This window comes from Ostrinia nubilalis, chromosome 29 (assembly GCF_963855985.1).
Source record: "Ostrinia nubilalis chromosome 29, ilOstNubi1.1, whole genome shotgun sequence".
Taxonomy (NCBI): Eukaryota; Metazoa; Arthropoda; class Insecta; order Lepidoptera; family Crambidae; genus Ostrinia; species Ostrinia nubilalis.
Window position 1 is genome coordinate 5,455,776 of NC_087116.1, and position 24,338 is coordinate 5,480,113.

The following is a 24,338-nucleotide window of genomic DNA, read 5'->3' on the forward strand; positions in this document are numbered from 1 at the left end:
CTGGAGTACGCCGCCACGCCGCGCCTGCTGGCCTCGGCGTCGCGGGACCGGCTCATACACGTGTTCCGCGCGGACCAGGTGAGTTGGGGGGCCACTGGGGGAACTTGGGGAACACTGGGGGATCTAGGAGGACACTGAGTGCTCTAGGAGGGATAGTGGGGGATCTAGGGGGACAATGGGGGCTCTAGGGGGACACTGGAGGCTCTAGGGGAACACTGACACGCTGGGGAGTCGCTAGTTAGGGACATTAGGGAAGGGAGTCACTAGAAAGACACCAGGGAGTAGGGAGTCGCTAGAACGACACTAGGGAAGGGAGTTACTAGAAAGACACTAGGGAAGGGAGTCGCTAGAAAGACACCATAGGGAAGGGAGTCGCTAGAAAGACACTAGAGAGTAGGGAGTCGCTAGAAACACACTATGGAGTCGCTAGAAAGACACTAGGGTGTGACTAAGGTGTCGCTAGAAAGACACTAGGGAAGGGAGTCGCTAGACAGACACTAGGGAGTAAGGAGTCGCTAGACAGACACTAGGGAGTAAGGAGTCGCTAGACAGACACTAGGGAGTAAGGAGTCGCTAGACAGACACTAGGGAGTAAGGAGTCGCTAGACAGACACTAGGGAGTAAGGAGTCGCTAGACAGACACTAGGGAGTAAGGAGTCGCTAGAAAGACACTACAGGGAAGGGAGTCGCTAGACAGACACTAGGGAAGGGAGTCGCTAGAAAGTCACTAGGGAAGGGAGTCGCTAGAAAGTCACTAGGGAAGGGAGTCGCTAGAAAGTCACTAGGGAAGGGAGTCGCTAGAAAGACACTAGGGAGTAGAGAGTCGCTAGAAAAACACTAGGTTGTCACTTGGGAGTCGCTAGAAAGGCACTAGGGAGTAAGGAGTCGCTAGACAGACACTAGGTAAGGGAGTCGCAAGAAAGACACTAGGGAGTAGGGACGGACGCTGGAGCCCACGACGCGGAGGTCCTCTGCCTGGAGTACGCCGCCACGCCGCGCCTGCTGGCCTCGGCGTCGCGGGACCGGCTCATACACGTGTTCCGCGCGGACCAGGTAGGATGGAGGGACACTGGGGGCTCTAGAGGGACACTGAGTGCTCTACGAGAGATAGTGGGGGATCTAAGGGACAGTGGGGGCTCTAGGGAGACACTGGAGGCTCTAGGGGGACCCTTGGGGCTATAGGTGGACACTGGGGGCTCTAGGGGGACACTAAGGGAGACTAGGGAGTCGCTAGAGGGGTAGGGGAGTCGCTAGAGGGGCTGGGGAGTCGCGAGGGGGGCTGGGGAGAGACTAAGGAAGGGAGTCGCTAGAAAGACATCAAAGAGTAAAGAGTCGCTAGAAAGACACTAGGGAAGGGAGTCGCTAGACAGACACTAGGGAGTAGGGGCGGACGCTGGAGGCCCACGACGCGGAGGTCCTCTGCCTGGAGTACGCCGCCACGCCGCGCCTGCTGGCTTCGGCGTCGCGGGACCGGCTCATACACGTGTTCCGCGCGGACCAGGTGAGTTGGGGAGTCGCTGGAGGATCTAGGGGAGATAGTGGGGGATCTAGGGGGACACTAGGGGATCTAGGGGGACACTGGGGGCTCTAGGAGGACACTGGGGGCTCTAGAGGGACACTGGGGGCTCTTGGGGGACACTAGGGGCTCTTGGAGGACGCTAGGGGTTACAGGGGGACACTGGGGCCTCTTGGAGGACGCTAGGGGTTACAGGGGGACACTGGGGGCTCTTGGGGGACACTCGGGGCTCTTGGGGGACACTGGAGGCTCTAGGGGGGCGCTAGGGGGACTAGAGGGGCTGGGTTAGGAGCTGTCGCTAAGAAGGGCTGGGGAGGAGCGAAGGGGGCCGGGGAGTCGTTAGGTAGGAGAACATTAGGGAACGAAGTTACTAGAAAGACACTTAGAGAGTCGCTAGAAAGACACTAGGGAAGGGAGTTACTAGAAAGACACTAGGGAAGGGAGTCGCTAGAAAGACACCATAGGGAAGGGAGTCGCTAAAAAGACACTAGGGAAGTGAGTCGCTAGACAGACACTAGGGAAGGGAGTCGCTAGAAAGACACTAGGGAAGGGAGTCGCTATAAAGACACTAGGGAAGCGAGTCGCTAGAAAGACACTAGGGAAGGGAGTCGCTAGAAAGACACTAGGGAAGGGAGTCGCTAGAAAGACACTAGGGAAGGGAGTCGCTAGAAAGACACTAGGGAAGGGAGTCGCTATAAAGACACTAGGGAAGGGAGTCGCTAGAAAGACACTAGGGAAGGGAGTCGCTATAAAGACACTAGGGAAGGGAGTCGCTAGAAAGACACTAGGGAATCGCTAGAAATACACTAGGGAAGGGAGTCGCTAGAAAGTCACTAGGGAGTAAGGAGTCGCTAGACAGACACTAGGGAGTAGGGACGGACGCTGGAGCCCACGACGCGGAGGTCCTCTGCCTGGAGTACGCCGCCTCGCCGCGTCTGTTGGCCTCGGCGTCGCGGGACCGGCTCATACACGTGTTCCGCGCGGACCAGGTGGGCTGGGGAGTCGCTAGGAGTGATTGGAGGGATACTAGGGGGGCTGGAAGGACACTAGGGGTGACTGGAAGGACTCCAGGGGATATTGGGGGCTCTAGGGGGACACTGGAGACTCTAGGGGGACACTGGAGGCTCTAGAGGGACACTAGGAGCTCTAGAGGGACACTGGAGGCTCTAGGGGGACACTGGGGGCTCTAGGGGGGACGCTGGAGGCTCTAGGGGGACACTAGGGGCTCTAGGGGGGACGCTGGAGGCTCTAGGGGGACACTAGGGGCTCTTGGAGTCGCTAGGCGGGCTGGGGAGTCGCTAGGTAGGAACATTAGGGAACGGAGTTACTAGAAAGACACTAGAGAGTCGCTAGAAAGACACTAGGGAAGGGAGTCGCTAGACAGACACTAGGGAGTAGGGACGGACGGAGGCCCACGACGCGGAGGTCCTGTGCCTGGAGTACGCCGCCACGCCGCGCCTGCTGGCCTCGGCGTCGCGGGACCGGCTCATACACGTGTTCCGCGCGGACCAGGTGAGTTGGAGAGTCGCTTGGAGTGATTGGAGGGACACTGGGGGCTCTTGGAGGACGCTAAGGGTTACAGGGGGACACTGGGGGCTCTAGGGGGACGCTGGAGGCTCTAGGGGGACCCTTGGGGCTCTAGGGGGACACTGGGGGCTCTTGGAGTCGCTAGTCGGGCTGGGGAGTCGCTAGGTAGGAACATTAGGGAACGGAGTTACTAGAAATACACTAGAGAGTCGCTAGAAAGACACTAGGGAAGGGAGTCGCTAGAAAAACACAAGGGAAGGGAGTCGCTAGAAAGACACTAGGGAGTAGGGAGTCGCTAGAAAGACACTAGGGAAGGGAGTCGCTAGAAAGACACTAGGGAGTAGGGACGGACGCTGGAGCCCACGACGCGGAGGTCCTGTGCCTGGAGTACGCCGCCACGCCGCGCCTGCTGGCCTCGGCGTCGCGGGACCGGCTCATACACGTGTTCCGCGCGGACCAGGTGAGCTGGGGAGTCGCTAGGAGTGATTGGAGGGACACTAGGGGGGGCTGGAAGGACTCTAGGGGGACACTGGGGGTTCTAGGGGTACACTAGGGGAGACAAGGGAGTCGCTAGAAAGACACTAAGGAAGGGAGTCGCTAGAAAGATACTAGGGAGTCGCTAGAAAGATACTAGGGAAGGGAGTCGCTAGAAAGACACTAGGGAAGGGAGTCGCTAGACAGACACCAGGGAGTAGGGACGGACGCTGGAGCCCACGACGCGGAGGTCCTCTGCCTGGAGTACGCCGCCTCGCCGCGTCTGCTGGCTTCCGCGTCGCGGGACCGGCTCATACACGTGTTCCGCGCGGACCAGGTGAGTTGGGGAGTCGCTTGGAGTGATTGGAGGGATACTAGGGGTGACTGGAAGGACTCTAGGGGGACACTGGGGGTTCTAGGGGGACAGTGAGTGCTCTAAAGGGGATAGTGGGGGCTCTAGGAGGACGCTAGGGTTTACAGGGGGACACTGGAGGCTCTAGGGGGACACTGGGGACACTGGGGGCTCTAGGAGGACGCTGGGGGCTCTAGGGGGACACTGGGGGCTCTTGGAGGACACTAGGGGTTACAGGAGGACACTGGGGGCTCTTGGAGGACACTAGGGGTTACAGGGGGACACTGGGGGCTCTTGGAGGACACTAGGGGTTACAGGGGGACACTGGGGGCTCTTGGGGGACACTAGGGGGGAATAGGGGGCCGGGGAGTACCTTAGGGGGCCGAGGAGTGGCTAAGGGGGGCTGGGAAGTCGCTAAGGGGGACATTAGGGAGTCGCTAAAAAGAGACTAGGGAAGGGAGTCGCTGCAAAGACACTAGGGAAGGGAGTCGCTAGAAAGACACTAGGGTAGGGAGTTACTAGGAAGACTAGGGAGTAGGGAGTCGCTAGAAAAACACCAGGGATGGGAGTCGCTAGAAAGACTAGGAAAGGGAGTCGCTAGAAAGACACTAGGGAAGGGAGTCGCTAGAAAGACACCATAGGGAAGGGAGTCGCTAGAAAGTCTCTAGGGAAGGGAGTTGCTAGAAAGACACCATAGGGAAGGAATTCGCTAGAAAGACACTAGGGAAGGGAGTCGCTAGAAAGACACTAGGGAGTAGAAAGTCGCTAGAAAAACACTAGGTTGTCACTTGGGAGTCGCTAGAAAGACACTAGGGAAGGGAGTCGCTAGAAAGTCACTAGGGAAGGGAGTCGCTAGAAAGACACTACGGAAGAGAGTCGCTATAAAGACACTAGGGAGTAGGGACGGACGCTGGAGCCCACGACGCGGAGGTCCTCTGCCTGGAGTACGCCGCCACGCCGCGCCTGCTGGCCTCGGCGTCGCGGGACCGGCTCATACACGTGTTCCGCGCGGACCAGGTGAGCTGGGGGGACACTGGGGACTCTAGGGGGGATAGTGGGGGATCTAGTGGACACTGGAGGATTTTGGGGGACACTGGGGGCTCTTGAGGGATACTAGGGGGGACTAGAGGGGCCGGGGAGTATCTTAGGGGGGCCGGGAAGTTGCTAGGCGGGACACTAGGGAAGGAAGTCACTAGAACGGCATCAGAGAGTAAGGAGTCGCTAGAAAGACACTAGGGTGTCACTAGGGAGTCGCTAGAGGGGTAAGGGAATCGCTAGAGGGGCTGGGGAGTCGCGAGGGGGGCTGGGGAGAGACTAAGGAAGGGAGTCGCTAGAAAGACATCAAAGAGTAAAGAGTCGCTAGAAAGACACTAGGGTGTTGCTAGAAAGACACTAGGGTGTTGCTAGAAAGACACTAGGGTGTCACTAGGGTGTCGCTAGAAAGACACTAGGGAGTAGGGACGGACTCTGGAGGCCCACGACGCGGAGGTCCTGTGTCTGGAGTACGCCGCCACGCCGCGCCTGCTGGCCTCGGCGTCGCGGGACCGGCTCATACACGTGTTCCGCGCGGACCAGGTAGGATGGAGGGACACTGGGGGATCTAGGGGGACACTAAGGGCTCTAGGGGGGATAGTGGGGGATCTAGGGGGACACTGGGGGATCTAGGGGGACACTAGGGGCTCTTGGGGGGATAGTGGGGGATCTAGGGGGACACTGGGGGCTCTAGGGGGACACTGGGGGCTCTATACCACTGATTTGAGCAATTTTTATCAATTATATCTAAAAATATATGACTTAAAGGCGACTGACTGACTGACTAATATAGTGATCTATCAACGCACAGCCCAAACCACTGGTCCCTGGTGACGGTGACCTGTATTCTTACATCAAGCACCAGTTACTCACAACGACATGGCTACACTAACAGACCTTAGTTAATTAAGAACATGTACTGTTGGGGAGAGATTAATAAAGTTATTTATTTATCATTATTATTATCTCTACTCCAGGGCTACCAGATCCTGCAGACCCTGGACGAGCATTCGTCTTCCATCACGGCGGTGCGGTTTCTGAACGCGGGAGGCGGTTTGCAAATGGTCTCGTGTGGCGCGGACAAGACTATACTCTTCCGACAGCTTAGAACGGTAAGATTTAATGCCTCCTTTTGAAAAATAAGTCCAATTCCTGTTATGTGTTATCATAGGGGTCACTTAAAAATTAGGGATTGACAGCTTAGAACGGTAAGAATTAACCTCCATTTATTTAGACACCCTCCAAATGATCTATTCCAGTCTGATCACATCAATGAAATCTGCTGCCTGCCCATAATCGACACTAAGTATTCTATGATCACCCTTGGATATAATAACCTGGGTCAATCTATCAAAGTGGAATAGATCCTCAGCACTATGTGAGGCTTCTGTGGGGTTACTTCGTAAAACGGTATCCGAAGTTTCGAATGTTGCCATCCCTCTCACGCAAGTGAGATGCAAACATGAGCGACGGTGACAGATATACCTGAAACTACGTAAACATCGTTTCGGAGTAGCCCTCCTGAACGCGAGAGGTTTTCTAATAGCTTGAGCAAACTTGACCTTCATATTGGCGGTTAAGATCCTGGCTACACAGGAGTTGCAGGCGTGGAAACGAGAGAGAAATAGTCCCATAAGTTCCAACAGCTGAAAGCGGTGACATTACGCTTCATTTATGTAATTACGCTCTACGCTCTTCAAGTAAGCAGCATTCGTCTTCCATCACGGCGGTGCGGTTTCTGAACGCGGGAGGCGGTTTGCAAATGGTCTCGTGTGGCGCGGACAAGACTATACTGTTCCGGCAGCTTAGAACGGTAAGAATTGACCTCCATTGACACAGAACGGGTTAATGCCCACATTTTTTGTAAATACACCCTTCAGCTGGATTCGACCAAACAAGAGTAAATATAAATCGTCCATTATTCGACATATTTCCCATACTGAAACTGTCAATGTGTCAATTATACCAGGAGTTATTCTCGGATAAAAGTGGACGAATCGGGCCTAAGAGTGATGTCTTGCGAAAGAATTATGTCAGGGGGTGGATGAGACTCAATGAAGGTTTAAGTCTCATCTCTCCCTTTCTGTCAATACGCCCAGTCATCCAGCTAGGCGGAGTGACGAGTTGAGAAAAGTAGCTATACTTGTGTTTTTTGCTTTGAAACTTTACGTCAACCGCCTAACCCAGTGGTTGATAACGATTTGTTAGACGCATTTTCAAATATTTTCATTTTCTTGTATAAAAAATTCGTTTGTTGTGACCCTGTTTGCTATTTTGTATGGAATCTATTTTTATATACGAATTTTTGCCAAATACGAAATGTTTTATGTCCTTTGGACTAGATGGCGCTGTATAAATCTACCAACAATTATTTCTTTGTTTTTTCAGACGTCCGACGGTAGTTACCAATTCGCGCGGGGTCAGAACGTGTCGGGACGAACTACTCTATACGATATGGAGGTGGACGCGGGAGGCAGGCATATACTCACCGCTTGTCAGGTAATATTCTAATTATCTCATCATCATCATTTTCAGCTATAGAACGTCCACTGCTGAATATAGGCCTCCCCCAATGACTTCCACAATAGCCGGTTGGTGGCGGCCTGCGTCCAGCGCCTTCCCTTTATGAGGTCGTCAGTTCACCTTGTGGGTGTACGTCCTACGCTGCGCTTTCTGGTACGCGGCCTCCCCTCCAGAACCTTGCTGCCCCATCGGCCGTCAGTTCGTACGTTCATGCGTACTATGTGCCCTGCCCATTGCCACTTCAGCTTGCTAATCCGTCGGGCTATGTCAGTGACTGTAGTTCGTTTACGGATTAATTATCTATACTAATATTATAAAGTGAAGAGTTTATTTGCTTGAACGCACTAATGTCAGGAACTACTGGTTCGAGATCATCATCATCTGGCTCACATCACACCACGACCAATACCGAGCCTCAATGAAAACTGTTGCAAGAATGGGACAACTATGCATATAATTTTAGCAATTTTGGCAAGTAGATAACAGTTCACATTATAGGTCCCCATAATAAATGCACACTGTCGTTGCTGCAGAAAAAGATACCTTAATTTTTTTTTGTCAATCGAAATCCGTTTTTCTCTAGGCGAAAGTTGAAACTTGTGAGTCATGTCATTACGGATCCCTTGACATTTTAACTTTCGTCTGGGATAAACTTGGCTTTCACTCCTTATCTACAGGTACCAGACCGCCGTACCTACTAGTCAACTAAATTATGTAAAGGATATAAATATTGAATCTATGTTTTTTGTACAGGACCGCAATGTTCGAGTTTACAGCGCAGTGCAAGGCAGACACACCAAAACGTTTAGAGGCACCACGGCTGAAGATGGAACGCTTATAAAGGTGAGATTAAATTATCTTCTCTTCGCGAAATCTTATGCGTAGTACGTATACATCGATGATATTTTGTATGTAAATAATTCAAAACAAAACTCTTTTTTTCTCTTAACTCCAGGGATAGATTTCAATGCGCTTCGGTTTACAAATTAGTATTGGCCTGAGGAACAAAATGCACTATGGTTTCATTCTGGGCAGCACTTGGTCCAACTTCCATACATGGATTGGCACTGTCCTTTGTTTGTATGTTTGTTAAATTGTAAGGGGTAATCTCGGGATCTACTGAACCGATTTTAAAAATTCTTTCACCAATAGAAAGCCACATTAGCTGAGTGTCATAGGTTATATAAAAATCCGAAAAATTCCACGCAGGCGAAGCCGCGGGCGGAAAGCTAGTAATTAATAAATGTAAAATACTAGCGTTTGACTCGTGGATTTGCCCGTGTTAAGGCGATTAGAGTCCTCAATGACCTTGGGCGTTTGACCTTCACGCCGCGAGTAACACCCGCGTACCCCGCACCAAAAACTCCGATTTGACACCGATCAAAATTACACGGGCATAGGTAGATACAGAATAGAAGCTCTTTCTTCATACATTACTGCCTATTATTTTAATCTTAAATTTTATTGATGAACCTTGATGTCGGTGTCATTTAACTCAGGCGTAAAGGTATTTAATAAAAATAACAAAATCCATGAACATTTTGTACGGGATAAAATTTTATTTTATTTTTCGTAAATTTTCTAATGCTTTTGTCGGTTCAGTCGTTCTCGAAATTTGAACAAACCCGACTTTATTACAACCTTTTATTTAGCTTGCAATTTATGATGTATGTAGGTAATTACATAAATGTTTGTTCGGGTGGAATCTGGCAAGCTAGACCAACTTCCTGACGACAACTAGGCTAGATGACAAAATTTCAATTATTTGTCCGTCAGACAGATAATTAGAAAATATTAGACTCATATTTTTTATTTTCTTTCATAATTAAATAATAACAGTGCTACATCGAGTTGAAATGGCGCGATACGCCACGCTTGAGTAGAATTTTTACTCAAATGTGACGTCACGCGACATTTCAACTCAATATAATACTGTTATTATTCGATTATGGAAAAAAATAAAAAATATGAGTCTAATGTTTTCTAATTATCTGTCTGACGGACAAATAATTGAACACCCTGTATAAGCAAGTACCTAATGTTATGTAAGTACGCTACTTTGAAAATCACGAGTCTTCAATTCTCTAAGGTAAACTGCAGGGTCTGATGATGGAGCTGGAATGTAGCCATAGGAATAGGCTAGTTTCTTAAAAAAAGACTTTTGGTCCGTCAATTTTACATTATCAAAAAATATTGGACACAGGATATTTTTATTTGTCAATTAAACAAGAGGAGGCCTTTGTCCAGCAGTGGACGTCATTTGGCTGAAACGAACGAACGAACGAACGAAACAAGTAATTACGAAGATATGATGCGATGAAATTCCGCGTGACGACACAAATCGCCACATTTTTAAGCAGGCCTTGACGTCATGTGCCTCATCTTCTGAACTTTGGTGCGCTTCATCTTTTTAAATTTTCATAAGTTTAAAAAAGTGAAAATACATTTAGAGTTTTTTTTTGTAAGTTCACCGACGGACTAATTCAAACTCTTGCTACTTTCTTGCTTTATCCACGAAACATCCCTATTCTTCGAAATTATTACGATCTACAAACGGAAAATCTCTGCTACTACGCCGCAGTAAATTCCCCATCATAAATAAATAAATAAAAAAAATTAAAAAAAAAAGATTTTTTTTAAAACAAGCTCTTATGCTAATAATTTTGGTTTCATGACATGCTCCTAAAATTCATCACCTTATAAGAGGATTTCAGTTTTTATCTGCGAAACTTTTTAATAATATAGGTACCTACGTTTCATGGTTTGGTAATTTAGGGAAGTTTATTTGCACTTAACATGAAAAATATGGTATCAATGTACTGTGTACCTATGCACCTTCAGTGGCAACAACATGGTCTACTGAGTACCTATAGTCTACTAAAGGCATGAAATAGATTAATTTCACTAAAAATTAAAACCAACTCCAAAACGAATCACCAAAGGGTAGGCTGCCACCGACTCCGAAAATGGCTAATTTTGTAATCAGTATTCAAAATTTTTAATAAGCTCCATAGAACAATTCAATACCACTTTATCTTAATTTTTTTTAATGTGACAGGAGGCAAACGAGCAAACGGATCACCTGTTGGTAAATAATTACCGTTGCCCATAGACACCCGCAGACCCAGGGGCGTTACAGGTGTTATTTTTCATTGTGGTATTTTCGCGAAGAAACATATTGAAAATCTAATTCTAATAAGTATTAAAAATATAAATTGTTTTCTTCACGTAAATCGATTAAGTTACAGATTCTGACTAGCTCCTAATTTGGATACTGATTGCAAAGGCCTAGTAAATAAATAACGAAATAATTTTTCTACTTGTATTTATCTAGTGCAGTTGTTTTGGAGTCAATTATAGTTTTTTTACACTAATAGATTCTATTCAGGTAGAAAATAGCGTCTGAGCGCGTCATAATTCAATTGTATCGTCTGACTGCACGTACTCTATGAACAATTCTGACATAAAATCTATTGTCGAACAAAAGCTGGGTTGCACCATCTTACTTCAACTTTGACAAGCGTCAAAAGTCTGTCTAACTCCATACAAAAAACACCGGTTATTGCCAAAGCTACGGTCAAAGTTAGGTCACGTCAGGTGGTGCAACTCAGCCAAAGAAAAAATTCATTTTGATCGCTAATGTCAGTTTGCAGCGAGTGACACAACCTCCCCGTCTGAAGGCCAGCGGCCGACTGCCGCCCGCACCCCGCGAAGGCCCCCTCAACAGCAAAACGTTCGGAATTTATCAAAAGTAAAATTTATGAATGAAAGTAATGTTCGATTGAAAAACGCAACGTGTCATTTAAAGATTAAAGAATTCCTAATCTATTCGTGCAAAAATCTTTTAAATTAACATAGCCGTTTTGGAGGAGTAGGGAATTTAAGTAAAAAATCGATGTCCCGTATTTATTTTTTTAATCCAAAACAAAGAGACGTAGCGAAAATTCAAACGTCACAAATGTAGTCCTTGAACTGTTGTATAACATATATTTTTTTCAACTATTTCTGTCCAGCAGTAAAAGAGGAGTAGGCTTTACAAAATGCCCATTTGGCGCGGATTGAGGACTCTAATCGCCTTAATTTCCGCACAGCAAGATTTTATCGGGCGTTTTCGGTCTAGTTGGGTTAAGCGTGAAAGTGTAATGAATATCCATCGATTCAATCCTTCACATTTATATTACTAGCTTCTGCATATAGTTTTACCTACGTGGATTTATAACAAAGTCATAAAATATTCCGTACTAGCTTTTGCCCGCGGCTTCACCCGCGTGAAATTTCGTTTATCACAGATCGTCATAAATTATAGCCTATCTGTTATTCTGGGTTATAAACAATAATACTGTAAAGTTTCATCAAAATCCGTTCAGTAGTTTTGGCGTGAAAGAGTAACAAACATCCAGACATCCAAACTTTCGCATTTATAATATTAGTACGAAGTAGGATAAGTTGTTCTGATAAACAATAATACTGTAAAGTTTCATTAAAATTTGTTCAGTGAAGAGTGTGACGATAACATCCATTCATTCAACCTCACAAACTTTCACATGCACCTCTGGCATTGACTGAGTTAAGCTATACCTATAGTAACCATTTTTTTAAGTCATTTGTCAAAGCAGACTTATGTTACTGCTAAACTGGATATTAATTCCTCATTTTGCCCAACAGGTGGCACTAGACAACAGTGGCATCTACCTAGCCACCTCCAGCACAGACAAGATACTCAGCGTGTATGACTACTACTCTGGAGAGTGTATGGCCACCATGTATGGTCACTCGGAGATCGTCACGGGGCTCAAGTGAGTATTGGTGGCTATCTACTAAAGTCCGGTCGCCGAGCAGATAGAATTTCGTCCAATGACCCCAAGCTACCCATCCTTATCGCTCGCGCGTAATTATATTGCTGTCGCGCTCGCAGACTGCGACCGCCCGTCGTACAGTGACCGGACTTTAGTACATAAATTAGAGAAGGTCGTGTTCCTTCAGTGGATACTAAATCACCCGATGATGATGATCTATCATTTATTTAGGTCAAATCCCCTCTTCATCCAATTTTCGCATATAATAATTAATGTTGGTATCATTCCAGATTCACTCCTGACTGCCAGCACTTGGTCTCAGCATCAGGAGATGGTTGCATCTTCGTGTGGAGGGTGCCCCATGATATGGTGGTCACCATGAGAGCCAGACTTGCTCAACAGGCTATTAGGCAGGGCAAGTGAGTATACACACATCATTATAGATCGTTTCATCCACGAAGACCCACCATTCTTCCGCGAATGTTAGACTGTTATCGGTACACGCTGAATGCTCCATGAGTGCACACGCACACTACAGTAATGCCTTACGGCTTGCTCGGACCACACTCCCCGCACCCCGCGCGACCGGGACCACACATTGCTGGGGCGCGCCCGAGTGGATATAACGATCTATACAGGGTGGAAACGATAAGTGATCTCTCTCGATTATTTCTAAACTATACAAGATATCCAAAAACTAGTTACTGATCCTGAAAGTGCTTCACGAGCTCTATCCAACGGTACCAATAATAGGTTACAAAATAAACTGGATCTATCTGAAATTTCAATGTTTCCAGCCTCCATACATTTAGTAAAACCACATAATATTAAAAACTACACAAGATATCGAAAAACTGGTTACTGATCCTGAAAGTGCTTCACGAGCTTTATCCAATGGTACCAATAATAAGTTATAAAATAAACTGGATCTATCCGAAAATTCAATGTTTCCAACTTCTTACAATTACTACTGCCACAGTCATGGCACTCATGTCTTGATAATATTATAGCAAGTAAAGCCTAAAGCCAATGTTTTCCATGAATAATTTTAAATAAGAATGCAATTTACGAGTTAATTTTAAGTGTTCATTATTTGAAATGAAAAAAATAACACTTCTAATATTGTGTGGCTAGCATAGTGGCATACATTTAGTATGGAGGCTGAAAACATTGAATTTTTGGATAGATCCAATTAATTCTGTAACCTATTACTGATATCGTTTGAAAGAGCTCGTGAAGCACTTTCAGGATCAGTAATCAGTTTGTCGATATCTTGTGTAGTTTAGAAATAATCGAATGAGATCACTTATCGTTTCCACCCTGTATAAGTGACATGACATTGGATCCGCAACGAAATTAACGAGGAAAAAATAGGGGAGGATGTCGAAGTCAAAGTTTGACTTCCCTCAGTGTGTTTGCTTTCCCCCGGGACCACTTGACCTTCACTGGTTGGGTTATTGGCGGTCAAGCTGTAGATCCTGGCTACACAGGAGTTGCAGCGGTGGGAATAGTCCAGTTTATACACTCGACTACACCAAATGACTAACATTATTATATTATTTATTTATCTCAATAATACATTTTCTTCCAGGAAAGTACCAGCGTCCAACGGCATGTCAGGTCTTGAGAGTGAAAGCGAATCTCATCTCGGATCGCCACCGCGAGAGTTACCGTATGAAGAGAAACAGTTCACCACTCCCGTGGTTCCTGACTACACGTGAGTATAATCATCTATGATGATGCACCATCATTATAATATCATTCTCATCGTCATTATCCCTAAGGTCATCATAATCAGTAATATTCCATCACCGGGGAACCAGACGCAGGTTAGCGTATCATCCCTTCATTATTGAAATTCCACCAGCTCGCACTAAGCGTTTCGATGACTCTTTTATAATGCGAACAGCTAACAAAAGACAATGCCGGAAATTGGCGTCTTTTTTTTTTCGCTCGGCCATCGACCAAACTTTGTTTTTTGATTACAAAATAGTGTAACAAATCAAACTTATTATGACATGTATACCTCTAAACTCAGTCTGAACTGAGTTACGAGCATTACAAGTTTGATGATTTTCATACTAGATTTGCTTTTTGCGCGCAAAGTTTTGTAAGAAATTGCAACAAAATAGTGAGATTGTATGTGTAAACAAACAATACCATCCATTAAAGGCTCCAGACATCAGTATGGAGCAGAATCAGCGCAATAAAAAAATAGCGCAATATTTTGTTGCAATTTCTTACAAAACTTGCGCACAAAAAGCAAATCTAGTATGAAAATCATCAAACTTCTAATGCTCGTAACTCAGTTCAGACTGAGTTTAGAGGTATACATGTCATAGTAAGTTTGGTTTATTACACTATTTTGTAATCAAAAAACAAAGTTTGGTCGATGGCCGCGCGAAAAAAAAAAGACGCCACTTTCCATACAAAATCTGGCATTGCCATTTGCTGCCTGCTGCTGTCTTTCCCGAACACTATAATCCGAGCCTTTTCAGGGCGAGAGTGAATAGGCACTTAAAGGGCAGATATGTACCATCCTAGACTGTAACATCAGGTGGGATTGCGGTCAAACACCTGCTTTGTTCTGCATAAAAAACATTATTGTTATCATCATCACCAATCATCATAATCATGGTGATTGGTGATGTGTGACATGAGGTGTCAATTGTCATTTTCCACTATTAACACGTTAACACACATTATCCGCTATTGTCAAAAATTTTAGGAGTCAAACTGGATACGTTGAGAATTTAATATTGCGATTTCAAAGACAACTTTTTAATGGCGGTACAAAGTTCGCCAGTTCTTCCAGTCTGTTCATAAACAAATGCCATTTGTTTATATCAACTAATGCCATTTGTTCATAATCAACAAATCCCGTTTGTTCATAACCAACAAATTCCTCTATATCTATGTATCTATGTCTTGCCTGCTTGTATACCTTTCTTTCAAATAAAAAGTTTTCTATTCTATTCCATTTGTTCATAATCAACAAATGCCATTTGTTCATAATCAACAAATGCCATTTGTTCATAATCAACAAATGCCATTTGTTCATAATCAACAAACGCCATAATGTTCATAATCAACAAACGCCATAATGTTCAATATCAACAAATGCCATTTGTTCATGATCAACAAATGCCATTTGTTCATACTGAACTTATTGTTCTACAGGTTAAGGATAGGCCGCCTCCCGTCCTGGGCTAAGAAGAGTTTAGGCGACGAACTGGTCGCCCCAGAGACGCCTGCCCCCGACCCCCCGGCCCGGGGCAAATGGGCTACCAGGATACACCCCACCGCAGGTAATATACTACAGGCATAATGGTCTCTAAGTAAGTTCTTACGTACTGAAATGAAGGAGTGTCATGTGCCCTAGCAGATATGTTTGAAGCACAAGTCTCGCTGACGTTTGACGTAATAAAACATCATGTGAAAGAACCAACTTTAAATATTAATGCATCTAAAAAATCTGGCAGACCAGGAGTCTGTGGGAGTGGGACTCCCAACAACCTTATCCGAAGTTTTATTATTCAGATCATCTAAAACCAGTGGCCTAATTCACGTATTTTGACAGTCAAGATCTCGCTGACGTTCAGAAGTCGTCCCATTGAAAAACATTTCTACAGGTTTCGATATACAGCGTGTAGAAAAAACCTTTTGTTCATAAAGAGGATAGAGTCTCGTGTTTAAATACTTTTTATGTGGGACCAACGAGATAGTTACGAAGCAGAAATAAGATAAAGAAATACTGAAATACATAATTATGTATAATAATACTTTTTCTATCTTCAGAGAAACGCGATTCGGACGGCTCTAAAGACAGCTCTTTAGACAGTGGCACGGATACGCGGTACATCGAGAAACGGCAACAGAGCGCTAAGCAGGTATGTTAATAAACGTTCAAATGCGTCAAATAATGTACAAATGTATTCATTTTTTTTTTTAAACAAGAAAAGTATTTGTTTATTTGTTCAAACAGGAACAATATTTGTTCAAATAGGAACAGTATTTGTTCAAACAGGAACTGTATTTGTTCAAACAGGAACAGTATTTGTTCAAACAGTAACATTATTTGTTCAAAAAGAAACAGTATTTGTTTAAACAGTTACAGAATTAGTTCAAATAAGAACAGTATTTTGTTTAAACGGGAAAAGTATTTTTTCAAACAGAAATAATGTTTCTGACATTGTGTCCAATATTATGATTTTAGTTTCCTTGTTTCGTTAAATGTTCAGCACTTATTTATGTTGGTTTAAATGTTTTCACTTTGATTATATTTTTGGGATTTGCACTATTTTTTATTTCCTGTAAAAATAAAGTCAATTTTTTGGGGATGGTGGTATAAAATATTTAAAGCATTAGTATAATTTACACTCTAGTATTATACAATACGTTTTCAAATGGACTAATAATAACGTAGTACCCCCCTAACAGTAGTTGAACACCACAAAATGTTGATATAACAGCAAGATTTTTTCCCTTTTATCACTAATTTGTGTTGTCTAATCACTCACAAGGTTTTGGTTTTTTACGGTGTTGGTTTTTCTTACTGTAAATACTGTATATTTTTTGTGTATTTTTTATGTAAAATCTGACGAAAAAGTACTATTGATTTACTTTACATGAAGGTGTAGATTTTGATTTGTATTTAAAAAAAAATATCTGTTTTTAAGTTAAGTCTCTTTCTAACGCCCGTATTCACAATCGATGCTTGCTTAAGTGAACCAGCAAATCGAACGCACAGCGTTGAATAGAGCTCTGTGATTGGTTCGTGTGTCACCCTGTGAGTCCACGCGCACGGCCGGGCGTAAGCCTCACATTAGGGCTTAAAAACGCGTTTCTAACGGCGAAGAAAGTTGGTCAGTTGTAACATGAAAAAAAAAACTGATAAGTGTGACAATTTTTTAGCATTTTACAATAAATTTTTATATTATTTTTATTTTTATATTATCAATTCGTCAGATTTTACATTCTGTACATATTTTTACTTTTTATTTTCACTCAAGGGCGATTCAAGCGACACCTACTGGCTACTTGAATCGCCCTAACTGCATACGGTTATGGTGTTTATTTCCACGTGAATAGAGGCCGAAATCGCTCAACTTGAGCCAGCTGCCACGAGTCGAGGCTCTGTTCCGCCATTTTGACGCCACGATGCGGAAAACTTATGACATTTTGACGATATCTCCGAGAGTTGAGAAGGTTTCGTTTTTGTTTTTATTTTTCTTTTAGTTGGCACTGTGTTGTGGCTTTTGTATGTCGCCAGTTTTCATTGTCGTACTTCATTGTTTTGTGTTTTTGACAGTAAAAAAAAGTAAGTAATAATTAGATAATATTACAGTAAGGCCCGATTCGACCAAACTTTTATCCGAGAATAGCTCCTGGTATAACTGGCACATTGACAGTTTCTGTATGGGAAATATGTCAAAATGTCGAATAACTGACCATTTATTCTGAGATTAATATTTACTCTTGTTTGGTCGAATCCACCCTAAGTATGTAGTTTTTAAAGTAGAACTACATACATACAGTTAGTTTGAAGTAAATTAAAAGACAGTATGCTATTTTCATAATAGTGAATTGTATGTATGTGTCTTTAAAGTTCAAGATCGTACATTAAAAACGTAAAATTAGCAAGTAAAAGTACTTATGTATGTTTTGGAAGTAAAGCAGAGGGTAATAATCTAGTATAATAGAATAGAATAATGATTTATTCGGGTTTAAATATAACAATTAGTATAGTATGTGTACGAAGAGTTTAACTTTAAAATTAGTTAAAATGGTGTGGGTAATATTTGATTTCAGTAGGATATTTCGGACACGCCTTTCCAAACTATCATGCATGACTTCAAACTCTAAAGGTGAGTATAGATTAGAGCATTCACTTGTAACTAAGGTAAAAACCCTTATTGTGCAGTCAGCATCAATAAATTTACAATGTATTTTGTTTTTGCAATAAATAAATAAATGAATGAATTGGTTCGTGACAATCAACCAAGGTGGTTAAAAAGTTGACAGCACAACCAGTTGACAGTTCCAGTTGTAATGAAGATGTGTTGCGAACTTTTTGGCTACTTTGGGTGTCACGAACTATTTGACGCTGAATATACCGTTCATAAGAATAATATTATATTACATAGAAATGCTCGAGAAAATGCTCCAGTGTATATTCACCATAAGCCAGGGTTGCTCAAACTTTAATCTTACTTGCCATGTTTGAGAAACCCTGTTAACTAATCATCATCACACTCATCACCTTCTCACTGTAACGTATCTCATCACTCTGTCGGCTTTGGCGCTTTATTTTTAATTTATGATGTATATTTTTTCTTGATACCTATTTTTTCGGGAAATGGCTTTTTTGAAGACTTCTTCCCACATAAACGAATTGCAGAATAAATAACGACATAGACATAGAAGTGTATGGCAAAAATATGATTTTAGCGAGTTTATGATCCATTAAATAACAGTAAATTAGAAAGCCTAAACATTTTCGTATTATGAGACAACACCTACATTATTTACAAACTTCTTCCCCATCAGCAATATTATGGTCCCCATAGGCAATATTGTGGTCCCATTAGCAATATTGCGGTTCCCATTAGCAATATTGCGGTCCCCATCAATAATATTGTAGTCCCCATGTAGGTCTTTAGATGTCAAACGGCTGCTATGTGAATCCGTTTGCCTAATATTTAAAGGATTTTAATTATATTAATTAAGACTATTTAGTTACTACTTAGTATAGCCTGACCAGGAACATAAAAACCCTCGCCATGTTGCGGAAAACTAATGGTACTAATTTCTTTTAATGGCAACAGTAACTGAAAACTTCATTGACATGTCACCTTGCATGTCAATCTATTGCTGTCAAAGTGTAAACAAACTTTATTTTAAATGTGCGCAATTGGTTTTATGAATTAAATTGCTAAAATATTTTTATAGTCGTGAAAGAAAAGTGGTTCACAATGTGTTAAAGTATTTGTCGAAGAGAAATACTAAGGGTTCGGACAATATTTTCATTGAATAATGTTTCCGACAAAGGTTGTCAAATTGACTGACATGTTTATCGTATAGTACAGTCCACTATGAAAATTAGCTGTGGTTTGTTTCAACTACCTATTTTAAATTTTTTTGTCACTTTCTAAGTGTTGAATTTTATGGGATTGAGAAAGAAGTACCGAGTTTGAAGCGTTCATGAGCAGACATTGCAGTTGAATATTCAAGTTCTGAATTTGATTATTGATGAATAAATAAATTCTACTAGCTCGATTGATGGTTTCATTTAATTTATTTAAATCAGGTTACCTATAATAATATTTTTTCGTTAATTTATGAAAATATCAAATTAGCCCGTAATCCTGAATCCTGATACATAAAGTTAGCCTATTAATTTAACACAGGTACGACTGTACTCAGTGTTGCACTATCAAATGCAATTGACGCGCCTCTATGCCAGGGTTTTTTATGTTCCTGGTCAGGCTATACAATTATTATTTAGGTACAATATTTCAGGTTAATACGCTTCTATGCCATGTCGTTATTTTTTTTAAATTTATGTTTTCTTTGCTTATTTTTTATTTATTATTATTTTCCGTTAGGTAACGATAAATTTGTCCAAAACACGGACGACGGAGAGTCGAACTCGGCACCACACGGACGATTCTTCTCTCGGCAGCTTTAAGTATGAGGTTCGTTTTGTTTTGCTTTTTGGTGTGTATTTTTTATGGACGTTTTACTGATTTTTTTTCTTTATAGTGTTTTGATTTTTTTACTTTTTGTTTATATTTTTCCTTTTTTTAAGAAAATACTTTAGAGTTACACTGGTAATGAATAATGAAAATACTGTTAATTAACGCAGGGTACAATAAAAACGAATTATAATTATTTTGATGACTTGATTTCCACGTCGGTCTTTTCTGCGCCGTCGCTCGCCAGTTATCGACGTGGAAATCGCGCATTCGTCTCTTCAGCGGGACCTGACTGATGATGATAATTGATATTATTAGATCATTTCTCTTTCTCTTCAGGACCAAGAGTCCACAGAGCATGACGGTGACATCGAAGACATCTCTGACGGCGAGAGGACATCATCTTCCGAGCGAGGGAACCGGACCATGTACTATCCTGGGAACAACGATGAGGACACGCCTGGGTAAGTCTGCACCTAATGATTGAATGTAGCCACAGATCTGCGATTTTTTATAGCCGGGGCAAAAATTTTTCGCCCCCTCCCAGTGTTTGAGAGATACCTAAAAAAAGCTCGACGTTTTCATAGTTTGATTTGAGTGTGTTGTTTTATGAAAAACTTTTTTTACAGTGTTCCCTTCTTTTCATTTACGTATAATTTTACCTTTTGTAGCATAAGATTAGCCTAAAGTTTAAACTGTCAAATAAGTTATTCAATAAAGAATTTATAGCCCGACCAGGAACATAAAAACCCTCGCCATGTTGCGGAAAACTAATGGTACTAATTTCTTTTAATGGCAACAGTAACTGAAAACTTCATTGACATGTCACCTTGCATGTCAGTCTATTGCTGTCAAAGTGTAAACAAACTTTATTTTAAATGTACGCAACTGATTTTGTGAATTAAATTGCTAAAATCTTTTTATAGTCGTGAAAGAAAAGTGGTTCACAATGTGTTAAAATATTTGTCGAAGAGAAATACTAAGGGTTCGGACAATATTTTCATTGAATAATGTTTCCGACAAAGGTTGTCAAATTGACTGACATGTTTATCGTATAGTACAGTCCACTATGAAAATTAGCTGTGGTTTGTTTCAACTACCTATTCTAAAATTTTTTGTCACTTTCTGAGTGTTGAATTTTATGGAATTGGGAAAGAAGTACCTAGTTTGAAGCGTTCATGAGCAGACATTGCAGTTGAATATTCAAGTTCTGAATTTGATTATTGATGAATAATAAAATAAATCCTATTTGCTCGATTGGTGGTTTCATTTAATTTATTTAAACCAGGTTACCTACATATAATAATATGTTTTCGTTAATTTATGAAAATATCAAATTAACCCGTAATCCTGAATCCTGGTACATAAAGTTGGCCTATTAATTTAACACAGGTACGACTGTACTCAGTGTTGCACTATCAAATGCAATTGACGCGCCTCTATGCCAGGGTTTTTATGTTCCTGGTCAGGCTATATTTATTATTATTATTATTATTTGACAAAATTTCTAGCAAGTTCGTGGATGAAACTTGGTGAAAACCTTTATTAGTTCATTTAAAGATTTTAGCGTTTAGAAGCTAAAGAAAACCAGAATAAGATATAAAATAGAATCAAAGAATCTACTTCTTTTCCTATTTAATTGACGTTCAGCTCCCCATAAATAGAAGAAAACAGTGTCTTCTAAACAAACTATTTGTTCTAGGGAGTTCATGGTGAACGCAATGGACGCCGAAGAGCTCCGGCAGTCGGTGCGCCGCTCAAAACGCTGGCAGGCCACCGGCTCGCCGCGGCTCGAGCTCCCGCCCGGCGGCACCTCGCTGTCCGGCTCCGGACACGACTCGGACGACGATGAGGTAGATAGATAGAGTCACTAATGTTGTAGGGACAGTCTATCCCCACCTCTCGTTCCCACCGCTGCAACTCCTGTGTAGCCAGGATCTACAATAAAAACCCAACCAGTGAAGGCCGAATTTGTCCCGGCTCCCCGCAGCTACCTCCCGGCGGCACCTCGCTGTCCGGCTCCGGACACGACTCGGACGATGACGAGGTACAGTTCCTCCACCTAACCATGGTTCTACGGCGTACGAATTGTACTGCTCGAGGCTCTCTTCCTTCATTATCATAATTTCAGCCACAGGACGTCCACTGCCGGACATAGGCCTCCCCCAATGATTTCCATAATAGCCAGTTGGAAGTAGCCTGCATCTAGTGCCTTCCTGCTATCTTTTATAAGGTTGTTTGCCCACTTTTTGGGTGGACTGCATCCCACGCTGCGTTTTCCGGTACGTAATCTCCACTCCAGTTGCTACCGTATCGTCCTTGACACTTGAAATTAATCAGAAGAGAAGACCTCATGGTTGTAATGGACGCTTGTTCGAACATAATCATTCAGGATTTTCTATCTTGTCATTTTTCTTATTTTTTGGTATTACCATAGTTCTTGTCAAATAAAGTTATCGTAATCTAACTAAACAATTAAGTTTAAAATCTTATACAATTTTTCTTTTTATCCTAGGTGTCAACCCCGTCCGGTGACAATGCGGAACGTAACCCGTTATCGGGTTCGTGCGAGTCGCTGGACACGGCGGGCCGCCGTGAGAAGTACATCAAGTCGGCGTACGATAGCTTGTGTGCTGACGGGGACAACGATCATAATATAGGTAATTATTATAATGTGGACCATAATATTATTGACGGGGACCGCTATATTATAGATGGAGACTACAATAATTTTCATGGGAATCACAATTTTACGGTTGGGAATCGCAATACTACGGATGGGGAATACAATATTAGATGGGGACCACAATATTACAGACTAGGAACACAATAATTATAGGGCACGCACGAATCGCTGGACACGGCGCGCGGCGGGTCGCCGCGGGAAGTACATTAAGTCTGCGTACGACAGCTTGTGCGTTGACGGGGATAATAATTACAATATAGGTGAGACGGGGACTGCTATATTACAGATGGGGACCACGATATTACAAATGGGGATGACTTATAGACAGGGACGACTACATTATAGATGGGGAAGCAATATTACTGATAGGGGCCATTATATTATACCTATTATAATGTAAGATTAATGTGATCAAAAGAAGCAAAAGATACACAACATCGCTCGCTTCCATCTTCGGCCTGATCATCACTTACCATCAGGTGAGATACAGGCCAAGAGTTTCCTCGTTGTTGATAAAAAACATTACATACAACGACAAACATTGAACTAATAAAATTGAATAGTATTATAAGCATTTTAGAGCACTTTTATATCTTACCATACTTGTATTATTACTGTACGGGCGGGCGTCGGTGGTTGTAAGGCACCGCTCCCGTGCCCGGGATATGCGGTCAGGAAGGGAACTAACTCCCTAGTGAGTCTAGAGTCCCTATTCCCTAAGACACTAAGTCCCTAGAGCCCTAGTCCTGTCTAACAATAAATACTTAGATATAATAAGGGTTTGATAGGAAGGAAGCTGCGCCCAGGTCACCCAGGGTAGCAGCGTTAGGACGGCAGGTAGGCGGCGGGGACCCGCTGTCAGCCCGGCAGACTCACCGGACTGATCATAGCGACGGCTAAGGGTGTCTTGGCCGCAGCGGGAGGAAATGAGATACAACGACGGACGGTTGATATCTGATTTATTGGTATTATGTTATGCTATTTATACATGGTTTATTGTTTGTACACATTTACATCTATAAGTTAGTGTGCCGTCGGTGTAGAGTGCCGACGGTGCACGTTGAGGGTTCATGGGTCGCCCGGCGGTCGATGCTGACGGTGCAGCAGGATGTATGATCGTGCTCGTACAATTACATCAACCAAAGTCATAAATGACGTATAAATCTCATCCCCCAGGCAACAACTCGCTCTCCTCCAAGCACTTGTCCCGCGCGCCGCCCGCCCCCCCGCGCGCCGCGCCCTCCCCCGCGCCTCGTACTCCGTCCAAGACGCAAGACCCTGAAGCGGCGAGGCGGAGGGAGGAGCTACACAGGCGCATACTGGAGACAAGAAGGCAGCTGGAGAGCGTGAGTAGAATAGAACCACCTTTATGGTTTTCTATAGATGTCTTAAGAGGCGACTAAGGGATATTGCATACTGGAGACACGGCGGCAACTGGAGAGCGTGAGTAGAATAAGACTATGTCTGTTCTTCCGTTGGATTTCATGAAAAAATGCCCTAAGGTGGCAAGATGGAGGGAGAAACTACAAAGGCACATACTGGAGACCAGGAGGCAGCTGGAGAGCGTGAGTAGACTTCTAGTAATGTTCGTTCGTTTCAGTCAAATGACGTCCACTGCTGGAAAAAGCTGCACTGCTCTCTTCTCTCTCGCCTCTCACTCAATTTTTTCTTTCTCTTCTCTCTCTCTTTTCTCCCTATCTTTTCTCTTTCTTCTCCCCCTCTTTTCTCTCTCTCC

At 43.4% G+C, this 24,338-nt stretch overlaps 1 protein-coding gene across 1 annotated transcript in view; it reads left to right on the forward strand.

The window, feature by feature from the left end:
- The window catches only part of LOC135085617 (uncharacterized), a 101,430-nt gene that overhangs the window by 69,265 nt on the left and 7,827 nt on the right, over nucleotides 1-24,338 (forward strand). The window contains exons 14-29 of the mRNA XM_063980393.1: nucleotides 5,879-6,013; nucleotides 7,290-7,400; nucleotides 8,178-8,267; nucleotides 12,090-12,220; nucleotides 12,511-12,639; nucleotides 13,812-13,937; nucleotides 15,401-15,528; nucleotides 16,019-16,110; nucleotides 17,312-17,428; nucleotides 19,828-19,917; nucleotides 20,257-20,381; nucleotides 21,620-21,770; nucleotides 21,908-21,964; nucleotides 22,433-22,577; nucleotides 23,780-23,949; nucleotides 24,106-24,188. Of these exons, the coding sequence (XP_063836463.1) occupies nucleotides 5,879-6,013; nucleotides 7,290-7,400; nucleotides 8,178-8,267; nucleotides 12,090-12,220; nucleotides 12,511-12,639; nucleotides 13,812-13,937; nucleotides 15,401-15,528; nucleotides 16,019-16,110; nucleotides 17,312-17,428; nucleotides 19,828-19,917; nucleotides 20,257-20,381; nucleotides 21,620-21,770; nucleotides 21,908-21,964; nucleotides 22,433-22,577; nucleotides 23,780-23,949; nucleotides 24,106-24,188 (1,880 nt within the window). The remainder of the gene's footprint in view (nucleotides 1-5,878; nucleotides 6,014-7,289; nucleotides 7,401-8,177; nucleotides 8,268-12,089; nucleotides 12,221-12,510; nucleotides 12,640-13,811; nucleotides 13,938-15,400; nucleotides 15,529-16,018; nucleotides 16,111-17,311; nucleotides 17,429-19,827; nucleotides 19,918-20,256; nucleotides 20,382-21,619; nucleotides 21,771-21,907; nucleotides 21,965-22,432; nucleotides 22,578-23,779; nucleotides 23,950-24,105; nucleotides 24,189-24,338) is intronic.